Here is a 24,850-nt window from a genome sequence, read left to right on the forward strand (position 1 = left end):
GCTGGAATATGCACCTTATCGCTTTCTTTTGAAGTAGATAAATTTTGTCTAGATTATTCAGAGTGGTCATGCCCCAGACAAGGTGACAATAATTTAAATGGGACAAAAACAACGATTTGTATATGAGGTCCCTAATCCTCGAAGGAAGCATTGTTTTCAGGCGATATAGGTGTCCTACGACTCGAGCGAGTTTAGGCAAGATTATATCTACATGATGGTCCCATGACATTGTTTCGTGAAAGACGACTCCAAGTGTTTTAAATTTTTCTACTATCTCAATCTCCTCTGAATTAAGTAGTAGCTTTTTATTTGTATGCAGAAGTTTATTCCTTGGTCGGAAGATAACAGCCTTGCTTTTATTCACATTTATTTTTAACCCATTTAGTTCTGTCCAGGTGTTTAGTTGGCATAAAATATTGTTTCCTTTGTCTATCAGGGAATCGCAGTCATTCGTTGAGAGGAAAATACTTGTGTCGTCTGCATAAATAAAAAACGATGCTTGGTCGGTGATGTTTACTATGTCGTTAATAAATAAGTTGAAGAGCAAAGGCCCCAATATGCTACCCTGCGGCACTCCACATTTTATATTCTTTAAAGAAGACTCAATACCATTAATGGTTGTATATTGTGCACGATTAGAAAGATAAGAGTTTAAATGTTGCAGAGGAAGACCTCTAATTCCATACATTTCAAGCTTTCTAATCAGCAGTTCGTGATTTAGAGAATCAAATGCTTTTTTGAAATCTACGAAGGTAGCTAGCACGATATGTTTCTTTTCAAAACTGTTTAGATATATTCTTTCTCGTGAAGAAGCGCAAGCTCAGTGGATTTATTCTTCCGAAATCCAAACTGCCATCCTGTTATAATATCATTTTTTTCTATGAATGTTTGCAGTCGAGAGAAGATAAGCTCTTCTAAGCCTTTAGAAAAGACAGGGAGCAAAGAAATAGGTCTATAATTTCCAAGGGAGTTCTTGTCACCTTTCTTGTAAATAACTACTACTTTAGCCACCTGCATTTTATTTGGAAATATGCCCTTTAAAAAACATAGGTTGAATAAATAACTTAGTGGCGATGATAATATGTCTATAACAAACTTAATTGGCTTGACCTGGATATCGTCCGCATCACAGGCCGAACTATTAGAAAGTTCCAAAAATGCCGACACAACCTCAGCCTCAGAAACAGAATGAAGGAACAAGCTATTTTCTAAGCGATCATTAATGTAGGGGTAGTCAGTATTGTCACAAGGCATGCTTGTGACATCTGTGAAAAAGCTGTTAAAAGCGTTCGACATAGCGGCACCCGTGAGGACATTATCGCCACATGTTATGGTTTCAATACCGCCTTCCTTTCTCGAGGGCTTCAACAGCGAATTAAGTTTTTTCCATAGCAGGTCTGAATTATTACTACATCCTTCAAAATATTCACAGAAATATCGATCTCTAGCAAGCCTAATATCTTTGTTTAGCTTATTTCGATAGGCTTTAAATGTTGAAAACACTGCAGGATCTCTACATTTGATAAAGTTATTGTATATTTTGTGTTTTTCCTTTATTCGCTTTAATAAATCAGGTGTAATCCATGGTTTTCTTATACGTGTCGATTGCCTTTTGGTTACATATGGAAAATGCTTTGCGTACACTTTTTTCACAGTATCAATAAACAATTCATAGGCGACGTTGCAGTCTTCCATAGAATACAGCTCAGAGAAATCTGCGTTGCTAATATCATCGCGGAACATTTCTAAGCTTTTTTCAGAGACGAACTGGGTAGCGTGACATGACTTTGTTTTTTTATGGCGGTTAGTCTTTTCAACACCCATAAATATACCAAGGTGGTCACTAATGTCACATAGCAGTACTTCTGATTCAACACATGAGGTGTCATAATTTGTAATAAAGAGATCAAGTAAAGTTTCAGTAGAACAAGTAACACGAGTTGGTTTAGAAATGACATTTTCACAGTTATTGCTCTTAACCACAACATTGAAACATCGCGTATGAATATTGTCACACATCATGTCTAAATTCAGGTCACCACCAAGTATTATCTTTAACTTTTTTTCATTTATAAAGGCAAGAAAGTGGTCAATGAAATTAATGAAGTTCGAAATGTTTCCGTCTGGTGGTCGGTAGATTACATAGAGAACCATGTCGCCGGTAATTACAGTCAATATCTCATAGTCATCACTGCAAACACAATATTGATCAAGCGTGTCAGATTTCAGTTCGTTGCTTACAAGCAAAGACACGCCGCCGCCACGACGACTGCTGCGGTTAAGAAAAAAGCTCTTATAGTGGGGCAGAATGAACGTCTCGTCATCAGACAACCATGTTTCGGTGAACATGATAATATCATTGCTGAAATGAAATGAAGATAACAATAGCTCTATTTCCGAAAGTTTATTATTTAGCGACCGCGTATTTATATGAAAACATTTAAATAATGAATGGTACGTCAAACCAAGAACGTCTTTTAGTTCCTCAGGGAGCAGGTAGGAAAAACTCATTTTTGTTGTTCGCTTGTGTTATCCGCACTTCGAAGTGGTAGCGGCTTAGGTCACGATCTTGTCAAGATCACACTCATATTTGATTAGATAGGCGGTTTCGCCGCTTTCCTTCCTCACGTAAATTCTACCATGTCTGTACCATGCAAAACGGAATCCATGGTCATCGGCCCACGTCTTTGCACGCTGCAACAGTTGCCTATTCCGCTTTGTGAGGTTCTCGTTCAGGTATATGCAGCACTTCTCATCTGTCCGCAGTTCGTTCCTGTTCCTAAGCCATTCATCGCGTGTGCCTTTGTTGGCAAAGCGAACAAGGATTATGGGAATTTTAGAGCCCTTAGCCGGCAGTCTGTGCAAATCGTTAACTTCCTGTTGGGTCACCGCGGGTAGCTTTATCTTTTCGGCCACTTCGTTCACTTTTGATAGCAAGTTCTCGCCTGGACAGCTCTGAACTCCGTGGATTTCTAGGTTGAGGGCACGGCTGTGCTGTTCTAACGTGTTCATGTCCTCCTTTAGTTGACGTAACTCGACCTGTTGACCACCTTCTACCTTCTCGACGCGCTTTAGCAAGCTCTCGATTGTTTGGTCTTGTTTGTCCACACGAGCCAATAGCTCATCATACTTTGATGACATCATTTCCACCGAAGCCTCGAGATCAGCAACGGTCGCCTTCAGGCATCACAGTTCATTTACCTGTTTAACAAGATTTGAAAACATGATAGCATCGACTCCGTCCTCCTCGCTCTTTTTTTCTTTAGGCGTTTGCCGCGATTTGCCTGAACGACAGAGTGGGCATTTATAGCTTTTACGAGCTGCATCTCCCCTTGTGCGGACAACTGTTTCCTGCAGCCCTGAACACGCACCGACATGGAAGCTGTAAAAGCATTCAGTGCAGACAACTGATGCGTCATCAGATTCCACCGGTTCGTTGCACTTGAAGCAATTCACGGACATTTTACAGGAAGGGGAGGGGAAAAAATCAGTTGGCAGCAGCAGCAGCAACAAGAATGCAGAACAGCCAAATTACAAGACAAATTACACACCTGCACAGAGCAGAAGTTTAGTGTTGCGTCCTCGCGCCTTCGCCGCTGCTGCCAATGTGAAGAATCCGGGGGGTGTGTCCCAACCAGCTGTAGATGCCAATGTTGTCTGTGCTTGACGCTGTTGGCGCGAGATTTGGGCGGCAAAGTCCAAGAAAGTCCCCGCAGAAAGGCCGCACTGGTCCTGGGCACAATGCAGGCTGGATCCGCCCGCTTTCGTTGACGCAGTTTCCGGACACCAAGGTGCAGCAGTTGGCCCAACCGCGGAGAATTATCCGGACACTGCACAGAGCAGAAGTTTAGTGTTGCGTCCTCGCGCCTTCGCCGCTGCTGCCAATGTGAAGAATCCGGGGGGTGTGTCCCAACCAGCTGTAGATGCCAATGTTGTCTGTGCTTGACGCTGTTGGCGCGAGATTTGGGCGGCAAAGTCCAAGAAAGTCCCCGCAGAAAGGCCGCACTGGTCCTGGGCACAATGCAGGCTGGATCCGCCCGCTTTCGTTGACGCAGTTTCCGGACACCAAGGTGCAGCAGTTGGCCCAACCGCGGAGAATTATCCGGACACTGCACAGAGCAGAAGTTTAGTGTTGCGTCCTCGCGCCTTCGCCGCTGCTGCCAATGTGAAGAATCCGGGGGGTGTGTCCCAACCAGCTGTAGATGCCAATGTTGTCTGTGCTTGACGCTGTTGGCGCGAGATTTGGGCGGCAAAGTCCAAGAAAGTCCCCGCAGAAAGGCCGCACTGGTCCTGGGCACAATGCAGGCTGGATCCGCCCGCTTTCGTTGACGCAGTTTCCGGACACCAAGGTGCAGCAGTTGGCCCAACCGCGGAGAATTATCCGGACACTGCACAGAGCAGAAGTTTGTGTTGCGTCCTCGCGCCTTCGCCGCTGCTGCCAATGTGAAGAATCCGGGGGGTGTGTCCCAACCAGCTGTAGATGCCAATGTTGTCTGTGCTTGACGCTGTTGGCGCGAGATTTGGGCGGCAAAGTCCAAGAAAGTCCCCGCAGAAAGGCCGCACTGGTCCTGGGCACAATGCAGGCTGGATCCGCCCGCTTTCGTTGACGCAGTTTCCGGACACCAAGGTGCAGCAGTTGGCCCAACCGCGGAGAATTATACGGACACTGCACAGAGCAGAAGTTTAGTGTTGCGTCCTCGCGCCTTCGCCGCTGCTGCCTTTACCAGTGGGTACGCCTCACTTGGCAGTGTAACTCCGGGCTAGCATCATCGCTGAAAATTCTGTGTTTCTGCAGCCAACGTCCAGTGCATCAAAGCCGCACTCTTCCGGAAAGAGCCAAGTCGACGCAGTGGCAAGGGCGCGTCCGGCCATTCTCTGTGCCTGGAACCTTTGCATAAGCATGTCTTGGGCCGATAAAAGCTATAAATAACCTTTACCAGCGGGTACGCCTCACATGGCAGTGTAACTCCGGGATAGCATCATCGCTGAAAACTCTGTATTTCTGCAGCCAACGCCCAGTGCATCAAAGCAGCACTCTTCCGGAAAGAGCCAAGCCGACGCAGCGGCAAGGGCGCGTCCGGTCATTCTCTGTGCCTGGAACCTTTGCATCAGCATGTCTTGGGACGATAGAAGCTATAAATAACCTTTACCAGTGGGTACGCCTCACTTGGCAGTGTAACTCCGGGCTAGCATCATCGCTGAAAATTTAGTATTTCTGCAGCCAACGTCCAGTGCATAAAAGCCGCACTCTTCCGGAAAGAGCCAAGCCGACGCAGCGGCTAGGGCGCGTCCGGTCGTTCCTTGTGCCTAGAACCTTTGCATCAGCATGTCTTGGGCCGATAAAAGCTATAAATAACCTTTACCAGTGGGTACGCCTAACATGGCAGTGTAAATCCGGGCTAGCATCTTCGCTCAAAATTCTGTATTTCTGCAGCCAACGGCCAGTGCATCAAAGCCGCACAATTCCGGAAAGAGCCAAGCCGACGGAGCGGCTAGGGGGCGTCCCGCCATTCTCTGTGCCTGGAACCTTTGCATCAGCATGTCTTGGGCAGATAAAAGCTATAAATACCTTTTACCAGTGGGGACGCCTCACTTGGCAGTGTATAGCCGGGCTGGCAGCATCGCTGAAAATTCTGTATTTCTGCAGCCAACGTCCAGTGTATCAAAGCCGCCCTCTTCCGGAAAGAGCCAAGCCGACGCAGCGTCAAGGGCGCGTCCGGCCATTCTCTGTGCCTCGAACCTTTGCATCAGCATGTCTTGGGCCGATGGAAGCTATAAATAACCTTTACCAGTGGGTACGCCTCTCTTGGCAGTGTACCTCCGGGCTAGCATCATCGCTGAAAGTTCTGTATTTCTGCAGCCAACGTCCAGTGCATAAAAGCCGCACTCTTCCGGAAAGAGCCAAGCCGACGCAGCGGCAAGGGCGCGTCCTGTCGTTCCATGTGCCTGGAACCTTTGAATCAGCATGTATTGGGCCGATAAAAGCTATAAATAACCATAACCAGTGGGTACGCCTAACTTGGCAGTGTAACTCCGGGCTAGCATCATCGCTGAAAATTCTGTATTTCTGCAGCCAACGTCCAGTGCATCAAAGCCACACTCTTCCGGAAAGAGCCAAGCCGACGGAGCGGCTAGGGCGCGTCCCGCCATTCTCTGTGCCTGGAACCTTTGCATCAGCATGTCTTGGGCTGATAAAAGCTATAAATAACCTTTACTAGTGGGGACGCCTCACTTGGCAGTGTAAAGCCGGGCTGGCAGCATCGCTGAAAATTCTGTATTTCTGCCTTTAATGTCCAGTACATGAAAGCCGCACGCTTCCGGAAAGAAGCAGGGTGACTGAGCGGAAAGTGCGCGTCCGGCCGTTCGCTCTGCCTGGAAGAACCTTTGCATCAGCCTGTCTTGGGCCGATGGAAGCTTTCAATAACCTTTACCAGTGGGGACGCCTCACTTGGCAGTGTGAAGCCGGGCTGGAATCATCGCTGAAAATTCTGTATTTCTGCAGCCAACCTCCAGTACATCAAAGCCGAACGCTTCCGGAAAGAAGCAAGCCGACGGAGCGGCAATTGCGCGTCCAGCCGTTCGCTGTGCCTGGAAGCTTTGCTTGAGCACATTTTTGGCCGATAGAAGCCATGAATAACCTTTACCAGCAGGGACTTCTCACCTGGCAGTGGAACGCCGGGCTAGCATCATCGCTGAAAATTCTGTATTTCTTCAGCGCAACGTCCAGTGCATCAAAGCCGCACGCCTCCGGAAAGAAACAAGGCAACGGAGCGGAAACTGCGCGTCCGGCCGTTCGCTCTGCCTGGAACCTATGCCTCAGTACGTCTATGGCCGATAGAAGCCATAAATAACATTTACCAGCGGCGACGCCTCACTTCGCAGTAAAACGCCGGGCTAGCATCATCGCTGAAAATTCTGCATTTGTGCAGAGCAACGTGCAGTGCATAAAAGCCGCACTCTTCCGGAAAGAGCCAAGCCGACGCAGCGGCAAGGGCGCGTCCGGTCGTTCCCTGTGCCTAGAACCTTTGCATCAGCATGTCTTGGGCCGATAAAAGCTATAAACAACCTTTACCAGTGGGTACGCCTAACTTGGCAGTGTAGCTCCGGGCTAGCATCATCGCTCAAAATTCTGTATTTCTGCAGCCAACGTCCAGTGCATCAAAGCCGCGCGCTTTCGGAAAGAAGCAAGCCGACGGAGCGGCAAGTGCGCGTGCGGCCGTTCGCTGTGCCTGGAACCTTTGCCTCTGCAAGTCTTGTGCCAATAGAGCCATAAATAACCTTGACCGGCGGGGACGTCTTACCTGGCAGTGGAACGCCGGGCTAGCATCATCGCTGAAAATTATATATTACTACAGTTAACGTCCAGTGCATCAAAGCCACACGCTTCCGGAAAGAAGCAAGCCGACGGAGCGGAAAGTGCGCGTCCGGCCGTTCGCTCTGCCTGGAACCTTTGTATCAGCACGTCTTGGGCCCAGAGAAGCTATAAATAACATTCACCAGTGGGGATGCCTCACATGGCAGTGGAACGCCGGGCTAGCATCATCGCTGAAAATTCTGTAATTATGACTTTAACGTCCAGTACATCAAAGCCGCACGCTTCCGGAAAGAAGCAAGGTGACGGAGCGGCAAGCGCGCGTCCGGCCGTTCGCTGTGCATGGAACCTTTGCATCAGCATGTCTTGGGCCGATAGAAGCCATAAATAACCTTTACCAGTGGGTACGCCTCACTTGGCAGTGTATCTCCGGGCTAGCATCATCGCTAAAAATTCTGTATTTCTGCAGCCAACGTCCAGTGCATCAAAGCCGCACTCTTCCTGAAAGAGCGAAGCCGACGCAGCGGCAAGGGCGTGTCCGGCCATTCTCTGTGCCTGGAACCTTTGCATCAGCATGTCTTGGGCCGATAGAAGCTATAAATGACCTTTACCAGTGGGTACGCCTCACTTGGCAGTGTAACTCCGGTCTAGCATCATCGCCTAAAATTCTGCATTTCTGCAGCCAACGTCCAGTGTATCAAAGCCGCAATCTTCCGGAAAGAGCCAAGCCGACGCAGCGGCAAGGGCGCGTCCGGTCGTTCCCTGTGCCTAGAACCTTTGCATCAGCATGTCTTGGGCCGATAAAAGCTATAAATAACTTTTACCAGTGGGTATGCCTCACTTTGCAGTGCAACGCCGGGCTAGCATCATCGCTGAAAATTCTGTATTTCTGCAGCCAACGTCGAGTGCATCAAAGCCGCACTCTTCCGGAAAGAGCCAAGCCGACGCAGCGGCAAGGGCGCGTCCGGCCATTCTCTGTGCCTGGAACCTTTGCATCAGCATGTCTTGGGACGATAGAAGCTATAAATAACCTTTACCAGTGGGTACGCCTCACTTGGCAGTGTAACTCCGGGCTAGCATCATCGCTGAAAATTCTGTATTTCTGCAGCCAACGTCCAGTGCATAAAAGCCGCACTCTTCCGGAAAGAGCCAAGCCGACGCAGCGGCAAGGGCGCGTCCGGTCGTTCCCTGTGCCTAGAACTTTTGCATCAGCATGTCTTGGGCCGATAAAAGCTATAAACAACCTTTACCAGTGGGTACGCCTAACTTGGCAGTGTAGCTCCGGGCTAGCATCATCGCTCAAAATTCTGTATTTCTGCAGCCAACGTCCAGTGCATCAAAGCCGCACTCTTCCGGAAAGAGCCAAGCCGACGCAGCGGCAAGGGCGCGTCCGGCCATTCTCTGTGCCTGGAACCTTTGCATCAGCATGTCTTGGGCCGAGAGAAGCTATAAATAACCTTTACCAGTGGGTACGCCTCACTTGGCAGTGTAACTCCGGGCAAGCATCATCGCTGAAAATTCTGTATTTTTGCAGCCAACGTCCAGTGCATAAAAGCCGCACTCTTCCGGAAAGAGCCAAGCCGACGCAGCGGCAAGGGCGCGTCCTGTCGTTCCATGTGCCTGGAACCTTTGAATCAGCATGTCTTGGGCTGATAAAAGCTATAAATAATCATAACCAGTGGGTAAGCCTAACTTGGCAGTGTAACTCCGGGCTAGCATCATCGCTGAAAATTCTCTATTTCTGCAGCCAACGTCCAGTGCATCAAAGCCACACTCTTCCGGAAAGAGCCAAGCCGACGCAGCGGCAAGGGCGCGTCCCGCCATTCTCTGTGCCTGGAACCTTTGCATCAGCATGTCTTGGGCTGATAAAAGCTATAAATATCCTTTACTAGTGGGGACGCCTCACTTAGCAGTGTAAAGCCGGGCTGGCAGTATCGCTGAAAATTCTGTATTTCTGCAGCCAACGTCCAGTGTATCAAAGCCACACTCTTCCGGAAAGAAGCAGGGTGACGGAGCGGAAAGTGCGCGTCCGGCCGTTCGCTCTGCCTGGAACAACCTTTGCATCAGCATGGCTTGGGCAGATGGAATCTATAAAAAACCTTTACCAGTGGGTACGCCTCACTTGGCAGTGTAATTCCGGGCTAGCATCATCGCTGAAAATTCTGTATTTCTGCAGCCAACGTCCAGTGCATCAAATCAGCACTCTTCCGGAAACGGGCCAAGCCGACGCAGCGGCAAGGGCGCGTCCCGCCATTCTCTGTGCCTGGAACCTTTGCATCAGCATGTCTTGTGCCAATAGAAGCTATAAATAACCTTTACCTGTGGGTAGGCCTCACTTTGCAGTGCAACGCCGGGCTAGCATCATCGCTGAAAATTCTGTATTTCTGCAGCCAACGTCCTGTGCATCAAAGCCGCACGCCTCCGGGAAGAAACAAGCCAACAGAGCGGCAAGGGCGCGTCCCGCCATTCTCTGTGCCTGGAACCTTTGCATCAGCATGTCTTGGGCCGATAGAAGCTATAAATAACCTTTACCAGTGGGTACGCCTCACTTGGCAGTGTAACTCCGATCTAGCATCATCGCCTAAAATTCTGCATTTCTGCAGCCAACGTCCAGTGTATCAAAGCCGCAATCTTCCGGAAAGAGCCAAGCCGACGCAGCGGCAAGGGCGCGTCCGGTCGTTCCCTGTGCCTAGAACCTTCGCATCAGCATGTCTTGGGCCGATAAAAGCTATAAATAACTTTTACCAGTGGGTATGCCTCACTTTGCAGTGCAACGCCGGGCTAGCATCATCGCTGAAAATTCTGTATTTCTGCAGCCAACGTCGAGTGCATCAAAGCCGCACTCTTCCGGAAAGAGCCAAGCCGACGCAGCGGCAAGGGCGCGTCCGGCCATTCTCTGTGCCTGGAACCTTTGCATCAGCATGTCTTGGGACGATAGAAGCTATAAATAACCTTTACCAGTGGGTACGCCTCACTTGGCAGTGTAACTACGGGCTAGCATCATCGCTGAAAATTCTGTATTTCTGCAGCCAACGTCCAGTGCATAAAAGCCGCACTCTTCCGGAAAGAGCCAAGCCGACGCAGCGGCAAGGGCGCGTCCGGTCGTTCCCTGTGCCTAGAACCTTTGCATCAGCATGTCTTGGGCCGATAAAAGCTATAAACAACCTTTACCAGTGGGTACGCCTAACTTGGCAGTGTAGCTCCGGGCTAGCATCATCGCTCAAAATTCTGTATTTCTGCAGCCAACGTCCAGTGCATCAAAGCCGCACTCTTCCGGAAAGAGCCAAGCCGACGCAGCGGCAAGGGCGCGTCCGGCCATTCTCTGTGCCTGGAACCTTTGCATCAGCATGTCTTGGGCCGATAGAAGCTATAAATAACCTTTACCAGTGGGTACGCCTCACTTGGCAGTGTAACTCCGGGCAAGCATCATCGCTGAAAATTCTGTATTTTTGCAGCCAACGTCCAGTGCATAAAAGCCGCACTCTTCCGGAAAGAGCCAAGCCGACGCAGCGGCAAGGGCGCGTCCTGTCGTTCCATGTGCCTGGAACCTTTGAATCAGCATGTCTTGGGCTGATAAAAGCTATAAATAATCAAAACCAGTGGGTAAGCCTAACTTGGCAGTGTAACTCCGGGCTAGCATCATCGCTGAAAATTCTCTATTTCTGCAGCCAACGTCCAGTGCATCAAAGCCACACTCTTCCGGAAAGAGCCAAGCCGACGCAGCGGCAAGGGCGCGTCCCGCCATTCTCTGTGCCTGGAACCTTTGCATCAGCATGTCTTGGGCTGATAAAAGCTATAAATATCCTTTACTAGTGGGGACGCCTCACTTAGCAGTGTAAAGCCGGGCTGGCAGTATCGCTGAAAATTCTGTATTTCTGCAGCCAACGTCCAGTGTATCAAAGCCACACTCTTCCGGAAAGAAGCAGGGTGACGGAGCGGAAAGTGCGCGTCCGGCCGTTCGCTCTGCCTGGAACAACCTTTGCATCAGCATGGCTTGGGCCGATGGAATCTATAAAAAACCTTTACCAGTGGGTACGCCTCACTTGGCAGTGTAATTCCGGGCTAGCATCATCGCTGAAAATTCTGTATTTCTGGAGCCAACGTCCAGTGCATCAAATCAGCACTCTTCCGGAAACGGGCCAAGCCGACGCAGCGGCAAGGGCGCGTCCCGCCATTCTCTGTGCCTGGAACCTTTGCATCAGCATGTCTTGTGCCAATAGAAGCTATAAATAACCTTTACCTGTGGGTAGGCCTCACTTTGCAGTGTAACTCCGGGCTAGCATCATTGCTTAAAATTCTGTATTCCTGCAGCCAACGTCCAGTGCATCAAAGTCGCACTCTTCAGGAAAGAGCCAAGCCGACGCAGCGGCAAGGGCGCGTCCGGTCGTTCCCTGTGCCTAGAACCTTTGCATCAGCATGTCTTGGGCCGATAAAAGCTATAAATAACTTTTACCAGTGGGTACGCCTAACTTGGCAGTGTAACTCCGGGCTAGCATCATCGCTGAAAATTCTGTATTTCTGCAGCCAACGTCCAGTGCATCAAAGCCGCACTCTTCCGGAAAGAGCCAAGCCGACGGAGCGGCAAGGGCGCGTCCCGCCATTCTCTGTGCCTGGAACCTTTGCATCAGCATGTCTTGGGCCGATAAAAGCTATAAATAACCTTTACCAGTGGGTAGGCCTCACTTTGCAGTGTAACTCCGGGCTAGCATCATCGCTTAAAATTTTGTATGTCTGCAGCCAACGTCCAGTGCGTCAAAGCCGCACTTTTCCGGAAAGAGCCAAGCCGACGCAGCGGCAAAGGCGCGTACGGTCGTTCCCTGTGCCTAGAACCTTTGCATCAGCATGTCTTGGGCCGATAAAAGCTATAAATAACCTTTAAAGTGGGTACGCCTCACTTGGCAGTGTATCTCCGGGCTAGCATCATCGCTAAATGTTCTGTATTTCTGCAGCCAACGTCCAGTGCATCAAAGCCGCACTCTGCCTGAAAGAGCGAAGCCGACGCAGCGGCAAGGGCGTGTCCGGCCATTCTTTGTGCCTGGAACCTTTGCATCAGCATGTCTTGGGGCGATAGAAGCTATAAATAACCTTTACCAGTGGGTACGCCTCACTTGGTAGTGTAACTCCGGGCTAGCATCATCGCTTAAAATTCTGCATTTCTGCAGCCAACGTCCAGTGTATCAAAGCCGTACTCTTCCGGAAAGTGCCAAGCCGACGCAGCGGCAAGGGCGCGTCCGGTCGTTCCCTGTGCCTAGAACCTTTGCATCAGCATGTCTTTGGCCGATAAAAGCTATAAATAACCTTTACCAGTGGGGACGCCTCACTTGGCAGTGTAAAGCCGGGCTGGCAGCTTCGCTGAAAATTCTGTATTTGTGCAGCCAACGTCCAGTGTATCAAAGCCGCACTCTTCCGGAAAGAGCCAAGCCGACGCAGCGGCAAGGGCGCGTCCGGTCGTTCCCTGTGCCTGGAACCTTTGCATCAGCATGTCTTGGGCCGATATAAGCTATAAATAACCTTTACCAGTGGGTACGCCTCACTTGGCAGTGTAACTCCGGGCTAGCATCATCGGTGAAAATTCTGTATTTCGCAGCCAACGTCCAGTGCATAAAAGCCGCACTCTTCCGGAAGGAGCCAAGCCGACGCAGCGGCAAGGGCGCGTCCGGTCGCTCCATGTGCCTGGAACATTTGCATCAGCATGTCTTGGGCCGATAAAAGCTATAAATAACCTTTACCAGTGGGTACGCCTCACTTGGCAGTGTAACTCCGGGCTAGCATCATCGCTTAAAATTCTGCATTTCTGCAGCCAACGTCCAGTGTATCAAAGCCGCACTCTTCCGGAAAGAGCCAAGCCGACGCAGCGGCAAGGGCGCGTCCGGTCGTTCCCTGTGCCTAGAACCTTTGCATAAGCATGTCTTGGGCCGATAAAAGCTGTAAATAACCTTTACCAGTGGGTACGCCTAACTTGGCAGTGTAACTCCGAGCTAACATCATCGCTGAAAATTATAGTATTTCTGCTGCCAACGTCCAGTGCATCAAAGCCGCACTCTTCCGGAAAGAGCCAAGCTGTGATGACCCCCATAATGCGCAGGTCCACACGGGACGGAGAGGCAAAGAGACACCGTATGGCTCAGTTTAAACAAACAGATATATTCAATAATTATACATGATTAAGATTCAGAGGCTGGGGCGTCCGAGCTTACGTGCCGACGACTTCATGGGGGCGATGGAGTGGCTCCGGAGTTGGGCTCGAGCGGTTGCTGGCAGAAGCTGCACGCTGTCGGGCTTCGGCGCTGAAGGCCCTCTTGGCGAACGATGTCGTCCTGAGCGTCCCTCTTCCGTACTGCCTCTCGATTTTTATATCCTCTTCTCCACACTCCCTAGGGTGAGGACGCCCACGCCGGAGGGGAAGGAGGGGGGGCTAGGGCTTTTACTTGGGCGCACAAACATACCACCGCAATTATGGTCTCGCCCCCCTCACGTGTTGAGTCCGAGGGAAAGAAGGTTGTCTTCGAGGTAGCGCATAGCGTCGGCTGTGGTAAGGCGCACTCTGGCCCGCTGACAGTTCCCGCGGGTCACCGGCCTCCATTATCCATCCATCAACTGACACTCGCTCCTCAAGGTAAGGCGCGCTCTGGCCCGCTGACAGTTCCCTTGTCCTGGAATGTGCTCGGGAGGGCCGCCCCTGGAACCGCCAGGCCAATTGGGGAGGATAAGCCCGTTTCCCCACGGCGGCGGCGGCGGGTCCGGTTGGGTCCGGTTGGGCTTAAACCCCTTCGTTCTGGTCGTCACTCAAAGAGCATGGCTGGGTAATTGATGATGCCGCTGTCATCTGGGTCTACGTCAACGCCGCGCCGTCGAACGCGGAACCTCGTAGCACACACAAGGAATGTCACACTCGCTCACCCTCCAGAAGAATGTTCTCCGAACATTTCAGTCCACGCAGCTCCCCTTGTCTTCCTGAATCGCCTCGCACAGTGCGTCCGACAAAACACTTTTTGCTGCACTCAACACCACTGCACAACACCATATGCCTCCGCTGTCATAACTGGCGTCTCCAGGGGCAGCACTGATCTTCTTTTACAGATAAACATGAAACTCAGCACCCAAGCCTCTCCTTTCTAGTCCAAACTGGACGAAATAAATTTACCACAGTTACAAAGGAGCTCCCACTTCTAGCACGATCACGGCACAGACAAAAATATAGATAACGAAAGGAAGTAGGGCAGGTTCTGCATGCGCTCCGCATGCCCTCCTGTGAAGGTGTTACTTAATGACAGAAAGGTTTAACTACCAACTCCGATAACTTAACACATAAGCACATAGCAATGTTATGAGCTGTGGCATTACAGAATTCTAACCAGTTCACAACTCCGCTCTGTTTACGCCATTAGTCCGACTTAGCTTTCCGATTTCGCAGCGGATATCGGCCTTTATGAGTCATACTAAGTAAGTCTGTGACCCTTTGTCTGCTTTGGGACTCGCGAGGGCTCGTGGCAGGAGCCTCCCCTGGCGTTATCTGCGCGGCAACCTCGCGCGCTTCTTCTTCTAGCAATGCATGAAGTAAATCCGGTGGCATTCCGGCCGTCACCTCTGGCGCCTGCCGAACAAATGCAGGAGAGGGCGTTTCTTGCGAACTATCTGCGCGCTCCGCTTCACTTCTGTCCCCATCAAAATCCGCGCTTTCCCTTTCCTCATTTCGTGAATACTGAACCGGGGCCGACTTGAGGCGATTTGCGTGTATCCTTATCAAGCGCCGGTTCACGTCTCGGACTCTGAAGTTTACCGGAGAAAGCTTCTCGACAACCTCGCACGGTCCTCTCCACTTCGTCTGGAACTTACGAGCTAGCCCAATCTGCCTTTGGTAGTTTTCAATGTACACGCTGTCCCCCACATTAAACGGCGCGACTCTAGCACTGCGATCGTGCACCTCCTTCCTGCGCTTCGCCGCTTTCTTTAAGGCCTCCTTTGCGATGTCCCTCCCCACTTGCAAGCGCGATTCTAGCTCCACCTTATAGTCGTCCAGTGAAGCGTATGGGACACGACGGGGGCCCTCTGGCACTTCACTAGACTGGTCCGGGTCTCGGCCGTAGAGAAGAAAGAATGGCGATTCGCCCGTGCTCTCGTGTGCTGCGGAATTGTAGGCAAACATTGCATACGGGAGCCACAAGTCCCAGTCCCGCTGGTCGCGCGAAACAAAATGCGACAGGAACCCGGCCACGGTTTGGTTCAGTCGCTCCACCGCGCCGTTGCAAGCCGGATGGTACGGTGTTGTCTGCTTCTTAGCGATCTTAAGCAGCTCGCAAACTCTCCTCATTAGCTGCGACACGAAGTTCGTTCCCCGATCTGTCAAGAGTTGCCTCGGGGGTCCATGTCGGAGCACGATCTGTTCGACAAATGCTCTTGCAACCGTGTCTGCCTTCTGATCTGGGAGTGCTACCGCTTCCGCGTATTTTGAAAGGTGATCGACAAATACTAAAATGTACTTGTTTCCGGAAGTGGTCGTGGGCAATGGGCCCATTATGTCCATACCTGTCCGCTCGAAGGGAGCCGAAACCTCAGGGAACGGCTGAATTGGAGCTGGTCTTCGTCCCTTGGGTGTTTTTCTTTCGAGACAGGAATGACACTTCGCACAGTAGTCTCTAACATCCTGTCGCATGCCACTCCAAAAGTACAAACGCTCCACACGCCTGCGTGTCTTCGCTACGCCAAAATGACCGGCGCATGGCGCATCGTGAAACGCGCGAAGAACCCTTTCTGTCCACGACCGAGGTATGACGACTCTCTCCCAAGCGGTTTTCTCCGGTCTCCCTTTCCTGGTTGGCCTCGTGCGCCGACACAGGGTGCCGTCTTTGCCAATGAAATAACCTAGCTGTTCGGGGTGAGACGGTGCGCCCTCTAAGCTTTAGATTATTCGCTTCAGGTCAGGATCTTTGCACTGCTCTGTGCGTAATTCGGCGGGGTCGACTACGGGGACAAACTCATCTATAGCTGCCACGGCAGCTGTGCGGCTGAGTGCATCAGCATTCAGATGCGTCTTTCCTGACTTGTGCTCAACTTCAAAGCAGTATTCCTGCAGGTGTAGATTCCATCTAGCGAGTCGCGAGCTAGGGTCCCTGACACTCATCACCCATTTCAGAGGATGGCAGTCTGTGACTAGCTTGAATTTGCGGCCGTAAAGGTAGCATCTGAAGTGCTTTACTGCCCAGACAACGGCGAGGCACTCCCTTTCCGTAGCTCCGTACTTTTGCTCTGTGGGGCTCAGATGTCGGCTAGCAAAAGCAACGGGATGTTCTTTGCCCTCGATAACCTGAGATAGCACGGCACCAACTGCGAACTTTGACGCATCTGTGGCCATAACGAAGGGCAAATTAAAATCCGGGTGGCGCAACAGCGGTGCACTCATTAGCTTCCTTTTCAGGGCCCCAAAAGCATTCTCCGCGTTTTCGTCTCAGCGAAAGGCGACATTTTTGGCTGTTAAGGCGGTGAGCGGCTTAGCGAGCTTGGCGAACTCCTCTATGTGCCTTCGGTAGTAACCGATCAGGCCGAGAAACTGCCGGACCTGGCGGATGCTAGTCGGGGATGGAAAATCCGAGACACACCTTAGTTTCTCAGGGTCCGGTCGCACGCCGTCAGCTGAAACAACGTGCCCGAGGTATTTCACCTCGTTTTTGAGGAATTGGCACTTAGAGGGCTTCAGCTTGAGACCCGCTCCTCTTAGTCGCACCAAAACCTGCTCAATATCGCGCAAATGGTTCTCAAAACTGTCACTGTATATGATAATGTCATCCATATACACGAAGCACAGCCTCCCCAGAAGACCTGCCAGGATAACATCAGCGGTTCTCTGCCAGACAGCAGGGCTGTTGGCCAGACCCATCGGCATTCTTTTCCATTCATAGTGCCCTGAGGGCGTGTTGAATGCCGTTTTCTCGGCATCTGCCGGATCCATTGTTATCTGCCAGAATCCCGCCGCCATGTCCACTACCGTGAAGTACCTGGCAGAGCCCAGCTGAGAAAGCATCTCCTGTATATTGGGGATGGGGTATGGATCGATGCGAGTTACGGCATTTAGTTTGCGGTAGTCCACTACCAATTGATACGAGCCATCTGGCTTTTCCACCAATAGTGCTGGTGCTCCCCAGGGTGACTTTGAGTGTTCGACAATGCCGCGATCAATCAGGTCCTGCACCTGCCGCTCCATCTCCTCACGTTGGGAGTAAGAATCCTGTACGCACGCTGGTAAACGGGCGATGAAGGGCCGGTTTCTATCCTGTGCTTGATAACGCCACAGCAGCCCAAATCGAGGTTGGACGCGGCGAATACCTCCAAGTAGTCGTTCAGCAAACCAGCCAGAGCCTCCCTCTCCCTGGATTTTACGTGAGAAAGATCGAACGACACCTTTGGAGCAGCCGAAGGACTAGCATGCTCTACAGTTGCGAGTACCGTATCGGTGGGCTCACGTTTCTCTATCGCAGAGGTGAAGAAAGCCAATGTTTTGTTCTTGGGAAGGCTCAGTGGCTGCTGGCTACAGTTAACCACCCGTAGGGGCACTCTGTGGGCGTCATTAACTGTCACGAGGCACGCGGCTGCCTTCAGGCCATTGCTTAGAGAGTCGACCGGCTCAAGCACTCCCACGGCGCCGCTCTCTACATCTGAAGGCACAAACGCGTACAAATTGTGCTCCGACCAAGGAAGGACGACCGCCTCATCGACCAGCCTGACGGCAACCCGCGAATATACCTTCTCCAATGATCCCACTGTTTGACGGGTGTCAATATCGGTAATGCGAATCTCAGCCCCTCTCCTGTTCAAAAACGGAACTTTTGATCCGCCCGCATTAACCTCTTCCTCAGAGAATGAGACGACTACCTTCCCTTTTCTCAAAAAATTCTGCCCTAATATACCTGACACTCCGTTTGGCAGAGACACCGTGTCCGGGCATACGTAGCACGGGTGCTCCAATGCAATTCCGCCGAGAGAGAAATGTAACCGGTAGAGTCCACTTATGCCAAGAGGATCCCCCGTTATGCCTACAAATTTGGTTGCCATACCACCAGACGCTTCCAAAACCTCGCGGTCCCCCTTCCTTCGAAGCGTGTTAAAACTGCTCTCCTTAAGCAATGTCACCTTTGACCCCGTATCTATCAACAATTCCATGCAACAACCATTTAACTTGCAACGCACAACAGGGCATGCCTCGTCGGCCACACAAACTACCACCACCTCATCATCCACTGCTCCCTCCCCACGCTCCTCAGGCTGGGGAGGACTATCTAGTTTTTTGCCTCGGTATCTGGAGCCCCGTTGTAGGCTTGCTTAGGGCGTGTCTCGCCTGCTTCTCTTTGTGGCTCCCCACGGCGCACGTTTTGGCAGAACCTGGCGATGTGTCCGCGACCCTGGCAAGCGAAGCATACGATTTCTTCAAAATCTCGCATACCGCGCCTGTAGCTTTGTGGCGGTCTCCGGTTTCCAGCGAATGGGCGCTGTTGAGCGCGCGCTTCAACCTGGCGTTCTACCTGCTGAGATAGCAGCTGTTCTAAGCGATCTAACCGCTCTGTCAAGAGAGCAACCTCAGGGTTGAGCACCGCTCTCTCTATGACGCGTACTCTCGCTGCGGCTGTCGTTAACGCCTCATTTCGTTCCTCATCCAATGCGGCCTCCACGGCTTGGTCGAAATTGCTCGGCTTGCGCGAGAGCACGAACCGGCGCACGGGGTCTTGCAGACCAGCCACGAACAAAGCGGTCATTTCCTCTTTAAGTAGATCCTCCGCGTATTTCTTCCTTAGCTGGTCTCCTTCCTCCTCCCTGCTTAACGTATCGCGTGCTAGGCGCTGAAGCCGCGACGCAAATGTTCGCACGTCCTCCCCTACCATCTGTCCTGCGTCACGGAACCTCTGTACCCGCACGTGACGTGGTTCAGTGTCGAAATGCTCAAACGCGAGCTTCTTAAATTCCGCAAATGATTTTGTGGATTTTACTTTTTCGTCTCGCCATGCAAAATCATGAGCAGCTCCTGCCATCTTACACCTCGCCATTCCCAGCATTTGAGCATCGGACCATCCCCCCATTTTCCCAATCTCTTCTAGCATGGAAAAGAAATCGCAGATTGGAACCCCTGTCTTATCTCCCGTAAACGTCGGAATGACGCTTCCTAATGCCAGCATGCTTGCTCCGAGCGACGGCTGTCGAGTGGGAGCTCCCTCAGATACAGACATTTTTTTTTCTCAAGCCCTCCAGTGCCTCAAGCCTCTCAAATGGGGGTAAAAGTCCCACAATCAGTCCCGTGATTCCCTTTTGATTACAATTTTGAAGTCATGAATGTCACAGCATTCAGAGGACATTTGCTTTTGAGACCCCACTTCTGACACCAGTGTGATGACCCCCATAATGCGCAGGTCCACACGGGACGGAGAGGCAAAGAGACACCGTATGGCTCAGTTTAAACAAACAGATATATTCAATAATTATACATGATTAAGATTCAGAGGCTGGGGCGTCCGAGCTTACGTGCCGACGACTTCATGGGGGCGATGGAGTGGCTCCGGAGTTGGGCTCGAGCGGTTGCTGGCAGAAGCTGCACGCCGTCGGGCTTCGGCGCTGAAGGCCCTCTTGGCGAACGATGTCGTCCTGAGCGTCCCTCTTCCGTACTGCCTCTCGATTTTTATATCCTCTTCTCCACACTCCCTAGGGTGAGGACGCCCACGCCGGAGGGGAAGGAGGGGGGGCTAGGGCTTTCACTTGGGCGCACAAACATACCACCGTAATCATGGTCTCGCCCCCCTCACGTGCTGAGTCCGAGGGAAAGAAGGTTGTCTTCGATGTAGCGCATAGCGCCGGCTGTGGTAAGGCGCGCTCTGGCCCGCTGACAGTTCCCGCGGGTCACCGGCCTCCATTCTCCATCCATCAACTGACACTCGCTCCTCAAGGTAAGGCGCGCTCTGGCCCGCTGACAGTTCCCTTGTCCTGGAATGTGCTCGGGAGGGCCGCCCCTGGAACCGCCACGCCAATTGGGGAGGATGAGCCCGTTTCCCCGCGGCGGCGGCGGCGGGTCCGGTTGGGTCCGGTTTGGCTTAAACCCCTTCGTTCTGGTCGTCACTCAAAGAGCATGGCTGGGTAATTGATGATGCCGCTGTCATCTGGGTCTCCGTCTAGGCCGCGCCGTCGAACACGGAACCTCGTAGCACACACAAGGAATGTCACAAAGCCGACGGAGCGGCTAGGGCGCGTCCCGCCATTCTCTGTGCCTGGAATCTTTGCATCAGCATGTCTTGTGCCAATAGAAGCTATAAATAACCTTTACCTGTGGGTAGGCCTCACTTTGCACTGCAACGCCGGGCTAGCATCATCGCTGAAAATTCTGTATTTCTGCAGCCAACGTCCTGTGCATCAAAGCCGCACGCCTACGGGAAGAAACAAGCCAACAGAGCGGCAAGGGCGCGTTCCGCCATTCTCTGTGCCTGGAACCTTTGCATCAGCATGTCTTGGGCCGACAAAAGCTATAAATAACCTTTACCAGTCGGTACGCCTCACTTGGCAGTGTAACTCCGGGCTAGCATCATTGCTTAAAATTCTGTATTCCTGCAGCCAACGTCCAGTGCATCAAAGTCGCACTCTTCAGGAAAGAGCCAAGCCGACGCAGCGGCAAGGGCGCGTCCGGTCGTTCCCTGTGCCTAGAACCTTTGCATCAGCATGTCTTGGGACGATAAAAGCTATAAATAACTTGTACCAGTGGGTACGCCTAACTTGGCAGTGTAACTCCGGGCTAGCATCATCGCTGAAAATTCTGTATTTCTGCAGCCAACGTCCAGTGCATCAAAGCCGCACTCTTCCGGAAAGAGCCATGCCGACGGAGCGGCAAGGGCGCGTCCCGCCATTCTCTGTGCCTGGAACCTTTGCATCAGCATGTCTTGGGCCGATAAAAGCTATAAATAACCTTTACCAGTGGGTAGGCCTCACTTTGCAGTGCAACGCCGGGCTAGCATCATCGCTGAAAATTCTGTATTTCTGCAGCCAACGTCCTGTGCATCAAAGCCGCACGCCTACGGGATGAAACAAGCCAACAGAGCGGCAAGGGCGCGTCCCGCCATTCTCTGTGCCTGGAACCTTTGCATCAGCATGTCTTGGGCCGACAAAAGCTATAAATAACCTTTACCAGTCGGTACGCCTCACTTGGCAGTGTAACTCCGGGCTAGCATCATTGCTTAAAATTCTGTATTCCGGCAGCCAACGTCCAGTGCATCAAAGTCGCACTCTTCAGGAAAGAGCCAAGCCGACGCAGCGGCAAGGGCGCGTCCGGTCGTTCCCTGTGCCTAGAACCTTTGCATCAGCATGTCTTGGGACGATAAAAGCTATAAATAACTTTTTCCAGTGGGTACGCCTAACTTGGCAGTGTAACTCCGGGGTAGCATCATCGCTGAAAATTCTGTATTTCTGCAGCCAACGTCCAGTGCATCAAAGCCGCACTCTTCCGGAAAGAGCCAAGCCGACGGAGCGGCAAGGGCGCGTCCCGCCATTCTCTGTGCCTGGACCTTTGCATCAGCATGTCTTGGGCCAATAAAAGCTATAAATAACCTTTACCAGTGGGTAGGCCTCACTTTGCAGTGTAACTCCGGGCTAGCATCATCGCTTAAAATTCTGTATGTCTGCAGCCAACGTCCAGTGCGTCAAAGCCGCACTCTTCCGGAAAGAGCCAAGCCGGCGCAGCGGCAAAGGCGCGTACGGTCGTTCCCTGTGCCTAGAACCTTTGCATCAGCATGTCTTGGGCCGATAAAAGCTATAAATAACCTTTAAAGTGGGTACGCCTCACTCGGCAGTGTATCTCCGGGCTAGCATCATCCTAAAAATTCTGTATTTCTGCAGCCAACGTCCAGTGCATCAAAGCCGCACTCTTCCGGAAGGAGCCAAGCCGACGCAGCGGCAAGGGCGCGTCCGGTCGTTCCATGTGCCTGGAACCTTTGCATCAGCATGTCTTGGGCCGATAAAAGCTATAAATAACCTTTACCAGTGGGTACGCCTCACTTGGCAGTGTAACTCCGGGCTAGCATCATCGCTTAAAATTCTGCATTTCTCCAGCCAACGTCCAGTGTATCATAGCCGCACTCTTCCGGAAAGAGCCAAGCCGACGCAGCGGCAAGGGCGCGTCCGGTCGTTCCCTGTGCCTAGAACCTTTGCATAAGCATGTCTTGGGCCGATAAAAGCTATAAATAACCTTTACCAGTGGGTACGCCTAACTTGGCAGTGTAACTCCGAGCTAGCATCATCGCTGAAAATTATAGTATTTCTGCTGCCAACGTCCAGTGCATCAAAGCCGCACTCTTCCGGAAAGAGCCAAGCCGACGGAGCGGCTAGGGCGCGTCCCGCCATTCTCTGTGCCTGTAACCTTTGCATCAGCATGTCTTTGGCCGATAAAAGCTATAAATAACCTTTACCAGTGGGGACGCCTCACTTGGCAGTGTAAAGCCGGGCTGGCAGCTTCGCTGAAAATTCTGTATTTCTGCAGCCAACGTCCAGTGTATCAAAGCCGCACTCTTCCGGAAAGAGCCAAGCCGACGCAGCGGCAAGGGCGCGTCCGGTCGTTCCCTGTGCCTGGAACCTTTGCATCAGCATGTCTTGGGCCGATAAAAGCTATAAATAACCTTTACAAGTGGGTACTCCTCACTTGGCAGTGTAACTCCGGGCTAGCATCATCGCTGAAAATTCTGTATTTCTGCCTTTAACGTCCAGTACATCAAAGCCGCACGCTTCCGGAAAGAAGCAGGGTGACGGAGCGGAAAGTGCGCGTCCGGCCGTTCGCTCTGCCTGGAACAACCTTTGCATCAGCATGTCTTGGGCCGATGGAAGCTATAAATATTCTTTACCAGTGGGGACGCCTCACTTGGCAGTGTAAAGCCGGGCTGGAATCATCGCTGAAAATTCTGTATTTCTGCAGCCAACCTCCAGTACATCAAAGCCGAAAGCTTCCGGAAAGAAGCAAGCCGACGGAGCGGCAATTGCGCGTCGAGCCGTTCGCTGTGCCTGGAAGCTTTGCATGAGCACATTTTTGGCCAATAGAAGCCATGAATAACCTTTACCAGCAGGGACTTCTCACCTGGCAGTGGAACGCCGGGCTAGCATCATCGCTGAAAATTCTGTATTTCTTCAGCGGAACGTCCATTGCATCAAAGCCGCACGCCTCCGGAAAGAAACAAGGCAACGGAGCGGAAAGTGCGCGTCCGGCCGTTCGCTCTGCCTGGAACCTCAGCCTCAGCACGTCTTTGGCCTATAGAGGCCATAAATAACATTTACCAGCGGCACGCCTCACTTCGCAGTAAAACGCCGGGCTAGCCTCATCGCTAAAAATTCTGCATTTGTGCAGAGCAACGTCCAGTGCATCAAAGCCGCGCGCTTTCGGAAAGAAGCAAGCCGACGGAGTGGCAAGTGCGCGTGCGGCCGTTCGCTGTGCCTGGAACCTTTGCCTCTGCAAGTCTTGTGCCAATAGAGCCATAAATAACCTTGACCGGCGGGGACGTCTTACCTGGTAGTGGAACGCCGGGCTAGCATCATCGCTGAAAATTATATATTACTGCAGTTAACGTCCAGTGCATCAAAGCCACACGCTTCCGGAAAGAAGCAAGCCGACGGAGCGGAAAGTGCGCGTCGGCCATTCGCTCTGCCTGGAACCTTTGCATCAGCATGTCTTGGGCCGATAAAAGCTATAAATAACCATAACCAGTGGGTACGCCTAACTTGGCAGTGTAACTCCGGGCTAGCATCATCGCTGAAAATTCTCTATTTCTGCAGCCAACGTCCAGTGCATCAAAGCCACACTCTTCCGGAAAGAGCCAAGCCGACGCAGCGGCAAGGGCGCGTCCCGCCATTCTCTGTGCCTGGAACCTTTGCATCAGCATGTCTTGGCTGATAAAAGCTATAAATAACCTTTACTAGTGGGGACGCCTCACTTGGCAGTGTAAAGCCGGGCTGGCAGTATCGCTGAAAATTCTGTATTTCTGCAGCCAACGTCCAGTGTATCAAAGCCGCACTCTTCCGGAAAGAAGCAGGGTGACGGAGCGGAAAGTGCGCGTCCGGCCGTTCGCTCTGCCTGGAACAACCTTTGCATCAGCATGGCTTGGGCCGATGGAATCTATAAATAACCTTTACCAGTGGGTACGCCTCACTTGGCAGTGTAATTCCGGGCTAGCATCATCGCTGAAAATTCTGTATTTCTGCAGCCAACGTCCAGTGCATAAAAGCCGCACTCTTCCGGAAACGGGCCAAGCCGACGCAGCGGCAAGGGCGTGTCCGGCCATTCTTTGTGCCTGGAACCTTTGCATCACCATGTCTTGGGCCGATAAAAGCTATAAATAACCATTACCAGTGGGTACGCCTCACTTGGCAGTGTAACTCCGGGCTAGCATCATCGCTTAAAATTCTGCATTTCTGCAGCCAACGTCCAGTGTATCAAAGCCGCACTCTTCCGGAAAGAGCCAAGCCGACGCAGCGGCAAGGGCGCGTCCGGTCGTTCCCTGTGCCTAGAACCTTTGCATAAGCATGTCTTGGGCCGAT

At 51.8% G+C, this 24,850-nt stretch overlaps 1 protein-coding gene across 1 annotated transcript; it reads right to left on the minus strand.

The window, feature by feature from the left end:
* Nucleotides 1-2,556: 2,556 nt before the first annotated feature.
* On the minus strand, nucleotides 2,557-3,141 carry LOC144120316 (uncharacterized). Its single transcript, XM_077652701.1, has one exon. It carries the CDS (start codon nucleotides 3,139-3,141, stop codon nucleotides 2,557-2,559), a length of 585 nt encoding a protein of 194 aa, XP_077508827.1.
* Nucleotides 3,142-24,850: the final 21,709 nt, after the last annotated feature.

Source organism: Amblyomma americanum, chromosome 2 (genome assembly GCF_052857255.1).
Source record: "Amblyomma americanum isolate KBUSLIRL-KWMA chromosome 2, ASM5285725v1, whole genome shotgun sequence".
Lineage (NCBI taxonomy): Eukaryota > Metazoa > Arthropoda > Arachnida > Ixodida > Ixodidae > Amblyomma > Amblyomma americanum.